This window comes from Montipora foliosa, chromosome 8 (genome assembly GCF_036669935.1).
Source record: "Montipora foliosa isolate CH-2021 chromosome 8, ASM3666993v2, whole genome shotgun sequence".
In the NCBI taxonomy this organism is placed as follows: domain Eukaryota; kingdom Metazoa; phylum Cnidaria; class Anthozoa; order Scleractinia; family Acroporidae; genus Montipora; species Montipora foliosa.
This window is the reverse complement of record NC_090876.1, coordinates 47,276,896-47,284,395: the sequence shown is the minus strand read 5'-3', so window position 1 is coordinate 47,284,395 and position 7,500 is coordinate 47,276,896. Positions and strand designations below refer to the sequence as shown.

General features: G+C 39.7%; 1 protein-coding gene across 1 annotated transcript in view; it reads left to right on the top strand.

The window, feature by feature from the left end:
• Window positions 1-7,500, top strand: part of LOC137968934 (uncharacterized) — a 14,659-nt gene that overhangs the window by 3,475 nt on the left and 3,684 nt on the right. The window contains exon 2 of the mRNA XM_068815400.1: window positions 6,237-6,539. Within this exon, the coding sequence (XP_068671501.1) occupies window positions 6,237-6,539 (303 nt within the window). The remainder of the gene's footprint in view (window positions 1-6,236; window positions 6,540-7,500) is intronic.

The following is a 7,500-nucleotide window of genomic DNA, read 5'->3' as shown; positions in this document are numbered from 1 at the left end:
GGAAAACTTGTCATATTCTTCATTTACACTACCAAGAAAAACTTGTCAAGGAAAACTTGTCAAGGAAAACTTGCTAGTGTGTACAGTCGGCAAGTTTTCCTTGACAAGTGGACTTGTCAAGGAAAAATTGCTCGTGTAAATGGGGCTTAACTGTTAGCTTTCGCTTCGTAATGCTTCAACAATAGTATCTGAACGATGAACGCTCACCTGGACACTAATTGCCGGGCGAGAACACTCGAAACGTCAACTTTCAAACTTATTTACGGCGGTAACTCTGTGATTCATTTTCCCACAGCAGCTTCTTTAGAAACTAAATCTCATTAGACCAAACGTCAGTTTGGCCGGTACACGTTTAAAGGGGGTGTTCTCCTTTGCAAAAAGGAAAAACTAATCTCGTAACTGCGTGGGGTAATTCTAGAATTCAAGAATGATCACCACTAACTGAGCGGGCGATTCCATCCCCACCTACGCTCCTTTGAACGGTGATAACGGCGGCCTTTGACCTGTTACCTATTTGTATTGTATTATCATTGGATCAGCCCTGCATGGTGAAGACACTAGACTGACAGGAGTGTCGAGAAATTGGGTCTTCTGACACGTCTGATTGTCAACCTGGTTGCAATGTAAACTCTGGGTGTATTACCCTTAGTGATTGATTGAAAAATCTCGCACCATTTTATTAACCAATGGGATGGTTAAGCAAAAGAAAGCGCCACTTGCAAGCACGATTTTTCCCGCGCTTTAAGCAGGTTCCATGGAATAACTACGAATTAGGCGTTGAAATAATCTCCATTACTATTAAGAAGTAACCGGTAGGGAGCATTTTTGTATCGCTATAAACCAAATCAGAATTGAAATGCCTCGGAATGCATGCACCAAGCGGAAAAGATAACTGTCTTTGGCGTAAGGCCGGGTGGCGTACGGGCGGCGGAGAAGCCACCAGGGTTCGGTTGTTCGAAAGCCGATTAACTTAATCCAGGATTAGCGTAAACTTTTGTTTCATGTTTTCAACGTTTTGGTGAAAGTTTTCTTTCAGCGTACTTTGTTTTTCAAGATTGACTTCTTCTAATGTAACGTTTTACTGAATATCGGCCTTGAAAGCATTTGGGAGTAGAGAATGAAACTCCTTTGTTAATTTTTAACCTGAGATTAGCGTTAATCGGCTTTTGAACAACTGGCCCCAGAACAATTACTTGAACCAAGTAAGAAGAATGACAAGTCATTAAATCAGGATGATGATCTTAGTGCGGATTGTGTAAGGGATAGCATCTTACATTCATCTAACTTAAGCCCTAAATTCCCTAATTTACCAAAATGAGGGGATTTAAAATTGCTTCTCTTAATATCTGTAGCCTAACTTGCCATCATGACGAATTGTGTGTTTTCATGGAAGATAAAATAATTGACATACTTAGATTTAACGAAACAAAATTGGATAAAACAATTCCCGATAGCCAGGTAGACATTGAGGGATACGATATACTCCGCCGCGATAGGAATAGAAATTGTGGTGGTGTAGCTTTGTACATTAGACAGTCCTTGAATTACGTAAACAGACACGACCTCTCCTCTCACGAAGATTTAGAAATTTTGACGGTTGGAATTAAAAAGCCCAAGTCCAGGTCATTCTTGCTGACAACTTGGTAATAGACCTCCGGACTCGAAGGTTGAAATCTTTGACGAATTTAAATCCTACCTGCTATATTAAAACTTGATGAAGAAGATAAGGAGAGTATGATTGTAGGTGATACCAACTGTAATCTATTACGGTAACCGCAAACGCCTGACCGCAATGCTGAACACTTGAAGTTTATTACTGAAACGTACCAATATATTCAATTGATAGATCAACCAACGAGAATTACCACTTCTTCAAGAACATTAATCGATCACATATTCACTAACAAAACAGATATCATAACAAACCAGGTGTTCTTACATGTTTGTATTTCTGATCGCAGTCTTATCTATGCTCTTCATAAACATAATACGCCCAAAGCTGATCCAAAAATAGTCTAATCTGAACAATTCAAAAATTTTGACAGAGACTCCTTCATTGATGACATAAAAGAGACACCTTTCCATCTTGCTTCTCTTTTGGATGATCCAAACGAGATGTGGTATGTTTAGAAATCTCTATTTCTGGAAATTACGAATAAACATGCCCCGATAAGGACAATAAAAGTTAGAAGTAAATCTTCACCGTGGATATCATCCAGACTGAGGCAGAGGATGAGAAAGCGTGATTTTTTAAAAAAGCAGGCAGTCAAGCAGAATCTCACAGAAGAGTGTGATTATGGCTAAATCGGAGAATAGTAAAATATGAATTTCGACATACGATTTTTCCGATTTTCTGATTCTCCAAGTTCTATTCTCCGCTTTTCCCGATTATACGACTCTTACGATTCTACGATTATTCCTATTCTCTAAGTTCAATAAGATTTGCGATTTTCCCGATTATACCTAGTATTGCGATTATGGCTAAATCAGAGAATAGTAAAATATGAAAGCAGAGAAAAAAATATTTATGGGTGAGTGCCTGAACCGCCTCCAGTGTTCCTGGTCACACTTCACTGAATTCAGCTGTCACGCAGAAAACACTAATGGCATCATATTTGTGTTCGATTTATTTTTTTGGACTCCAAATCATCGATAATTGATAAGGCTTAACTGCTGAATACCCCGCCACTCCAAAAGTGATATTGAAAAGTGTGGCTACGCCGCTACGCAGTGGTCATTAACGAGATCTTGTGCTGAATATAGCTCTCGTTTACTGATTATATGTAATTATGAGTGTGTAGTACAAGTTTTCAACCCCTCTCCCTCGAGGTTGTTTGTAATGCCTGACGCTCCATTCGGGAGGGATCAGGCTTCCTCCCAAAGAGGGACTTTTCCTGGCGGGCAGCAGGCAGTAAGCTGTAATGTGGCAAGCAATGTTAACTGATTACTGTTTTTCAATAAAAATGAGGCCGTTTTTCAACACAGGCTGGGCTAAGTATTAACCCAGTGCAGCAGTCAATTCTCTATTTACAAATGAATAGTCATCCGATTGTGTGTTGATTCAAATGGGGAATTAGGGAAAACTTCGAATCATTATTGTAGAGTTCGTAGAAGGCCGCCATTTCCATCGATCGCGCTGAAAACTGGCGGGTTAACTGGGGAGATATGGCCAGATAGTGCCTGGTCAGTTTTCCGTCAAATCTATGTCCAAGGAAGCAGATAAATTGAGGGAGATTTTTATTTTGCATCCAAAAATTCGTAATCAACGTTAAAATGACCAAATTTGTCTGGAAAACTGATTTTTAGTGTTATTTTTCCGGTTAGTGTAAAACGCAGACTGCAGACTGCTGTTGAAAAAGCCCAATGCTAACCTTAGGCCTAAGTAGGCCTAAAACAATATTTACTGACCGGTTATTTTTCTTAATTATATTCTTTCAACTTTCGTTTTTATAAAATGTTTGAGTTGTCTGTAAATAAGTTACATGTTTTTGGAAAGCTTCTTTTTTTAGCTTTAAAACAATGTATTACTTTCCTCCTAACTTTAAACATTTTTTGAGAAAAAAAGCATTTATTAGCGATGGCTAATTTCGCGCGGCTTTGGGAAAGAAGGTAAAAGAGTTAAATGCAGAAGTTACTTTTTATCAGACAAGAGGTTTGGAAGTAGAATTCAAATAAAACTATTTCTCTTTCAAACGTTCGGTTTGTAAGTCGCTTTAATACTACAGTCACTATCAAGCGCGGTGCGAGTCAACAATTATAAAAGTGATTTCAGAGAGGAAAGGAGAGAGAGAGAGGAAAAAATAAACAAGTTATTTACAACCATAAGCACAGAGTAGACGACGTTAGAGCTTTTTTCATTTGAGTGTCGAGAGCAAATAGCGAATTGCTTTGGTGTTGCATTACTTCACTCAGTGATTAGACTGCAAAACAGTCGTTTTCTTCCATTTTCGGAAGGCCGAAGCGCCGTAAGCGTGACCCTCGCGTGTGAATAATTATTTTACCGTGTCGCTTGCGTTCGCAAAAAATACGACTGTTTTGCAGTCTACTCAGTGATTGGTTCAAAGTTCTCGCGCCACTTTTTCATCCAATCAGAAGTGAAACCAAAACCAATTGTGGCTCACGCGTGCACATTTTTCCGCGCTTTGTGTCGGCTACGTGCATGTAATTACTTCGAGTTTTGATTGGTTTGCTGGATTGTCTCCGTCCTTTTTGATTGGCCAAAGTAGTTACTTTGGTTTTTGTTTTACGACTTGGTTGGTTTTACTTGATTGAAACTCGCTCTATCATTATCATTGCCATTATAATTAGTGGTACAATTATTAAATCTGAACGTCACATAAACGGGCTTGGGGCTTAGAGAGAAAAGTAATTGAGACCAGGGACGCTTTCCTTCTGTATGGAAAAACCGGGGAGAATTATCTGCTTAAAGGAACAGAACAAATTTCCTCAATTAAAATATGGAACGGGACGACCCTAACCCTAATTCCTTTTCTTTCTTTCTCAAGAGACTGGATACTAATCATTTAGGATAGCAAACATGGCTGCCGGATTTTCGATCATTACTTCATAAGCAGTAATTCTTACCTGCAGTTGTGCAACTACGAGCTATAAAAGCATCTGCGTGAAACCCACACGATTCATTTGGGCAGCTAAACACCAAGACCCATGGGGTCGAGTCCGCAATATTTTTTTCTTTTTTCAAGGAGCATGGTACTCGTGGGACAAAGCAAATGGAACAGGATTTTCCGATCATTCCGAGAAAACCGAGAAAATAGGAATACCTCTGCAAATTTTTCTGTTCCATTTAATTTACCACCGGATCAATCGAATTTTTCGTACAAAAGGAAAGCGCCCCAGGAGCCCATGAGTAGGAGATTGCCTCTCCCATATAAGCCAATTCTCGACACCAGAGCCTCAGATCGATCCAAGGCTCTGGGAAGCGCTTTGAAGAAGAATATGCGCAGTAGGGTTCTTACTGTTCTTATACTCAAAAATTGGCTATTTGAACCTTACGGCGCCTGCTCACTCCTCGTGCGAACATGAAAGCACCAATTAGAGGCTCTTTTGATTGTTCTTCACGAAAACCAATGAGAAGGCACCTTGTTTCAGGGTTCCCCAGAGCTCTTCTCTCCGTCAGTCAAAGGAAGAGCTCTGGGTTCGAGAGTGACACAAGCCCTATGAGTCAACCTTTGCGAGTATCTTTGCATTTTATAACACCAGGAGTTCTTTGGTCCTGTACGCGCTGTTTAGAATGCCAATCAAAATAGAATTATTGTCAAACAAAAACAAGAACAGCAAAAAAAAAATGAATGCAAATTGTACGAATTGCTTTAAGAAACGGTCCAGATAAGAACGATAGCAACAACGGCAACGAACATGTTGGAATTCAATTGGTATGCAAAAACGTGATAACGGTACTCTTACATGCAATCTGGTGCAATCTGGAAAGTAAAATATCAGGATTCCATATTGAATAAAATTATAAGTTGTGGTTATAATGATGCATGGTTTGTGACTCTTCGCTCCAAAGTCACAACAGCCTTGGAAGAAACGAATGAAGTGTCTGTATACCACAGGTGCGTAGGATGTATAAGGCAGCAATGAACACAGGGTTCTTGATTAAATGGAACAGCACATAAGCACGTACGTGTCACAATGTTATTCTTATTGTACCTAACCAAAATGTATATAATTATATATATAGAAATTAAGATTTTACGTTGTTACAGTCTCTGTAAAATAGGTCGACTGTAGACAAGTAATTCTCATCCAGTCTTCTTCGTCATTTTAAAAGGATAATATTAACGCCGGTAACGTTGAAAGCTTTTTCGCACCACTTTGGTCATACTATTAGCGAAAAATCATGCTTTAGCTAAAAAAATCAGAAGTCCCAACAGACTGCTTACAACATTATAAAATTATTGTATATTTTGACAAAAAATAAATCTTCGACGAACTGAAAGGGGGGGGGGGGGGGCGGGGCCGGGGCCCCCTGGGCTCCTTTCGAGACGTGCGACACGTTTCACGATTTCAGTTTTGCAAATGAGTGAATATTGAAATTCAAGGAAGTGATTAAAAAAACTTTTTCATAAAGAACTCAGATACAAATCTCCAAGAGCAGCGCATGAAGGTTCTTCAACCTCGTTCCCGGGACATCTCCCTTCAATTCTGCGCTGGGGTCCTGGGAACGAGATTAGGAGTTCTGAGACTGAAATCAGAGTCTTTCTTTTCTCCAGCCCACGTTTCGCACTGTTGTACTGTGGGACCTTTAGGTTTCGTGAAGAGCCAAAGCGCAAAGATTGAGTGCGACCTTACGGGATCTGTTAGCAAGGTCATGTGGTACAAAGACAACAAATCTTTGGAAAATGGAACAGATGGTCTCTATCAATCAATTGTTCAGCTAATGGATAGCACTACAAGAAGCATCCTTCATTTTCCCGTGGTGAAGATGGCACATGAAGCAATTTACCACTGCAAGGCAAACTCCAATAAGAGCACAATTTGTCCAAACGGAAAACGCTTTTCAGTTATAGTTGTCTGTAAGTACTAAACAAAAAATTGACCTGTGATTATATTGAATAAATACTGATGCATACGTTCGTAGAAAAAAGGGAAAAAAGAACAACAGAATGAACAAAGACAACAATGCATTTAGCACAGAAAACAATGGGAAGTACGACACTATACAGCCAATGAAATATAGTGTTCAACAACAAGCATGACCCTACTATATTTTTTTGACAGCTGTGTCACGAGTCTCCCACAGGAGACATGACCCTGCTATATTTTTGTGACAGCTGTTTTAACGTCCTAGCTCCTTTGAGTCTTCCACAGTTCCCTAGCTCAGGGTTTGGCCGTGCCTCTTGTTGAACACTATATTTCAAAGGATGATAGAGTCGTACTTCCTATTGTTTTCTGTGCTAATCCATTGTTATCTTTGTTCGTTCAATTGTTCTTTTGCCCAGTCCCTAAGCCTCTTCCAGCGAGGTACGACATAGTACCATAGTTCAGTGGTAGTAGAGCATCCGATCTAGTGTTCGGTAGGTCGTATGTTCGACTCCTGCAACGGGGCACTCAGATTTTTTCCTAGTGTCCCCTAGTCACCATTAATAAAAAAATATCCTCTGACCTGGTCAAAGTAAGTCGAGAATTTCCTATTTTTCTAACTCTTGGACTGAAACTTGATACTTCAAGACGGTAAACAACGCTTCCCAGCCGTCCCCACCCAACACAGTGTTGTTCACGAAGAAGCAAAAATGTTAGAAGATCATGTCTCTTTAACAAAAATATTTCATGTTGCCGTGCGTCGGCTAAGAAATACATCAAAGATGACGAGAAAATGTAGTAAGAACAAAAAAATGGCACACGAGGCGACAGCTGAGCGTGTCACTGATGTATGTTCTTACCACATTTTGACGTCTTCTTTGATCTATTACTGAACAGACGCGCGGCAAAATGGAATCTATTTGTTTTATATAATAAAGATTTCAACGTTCTTAA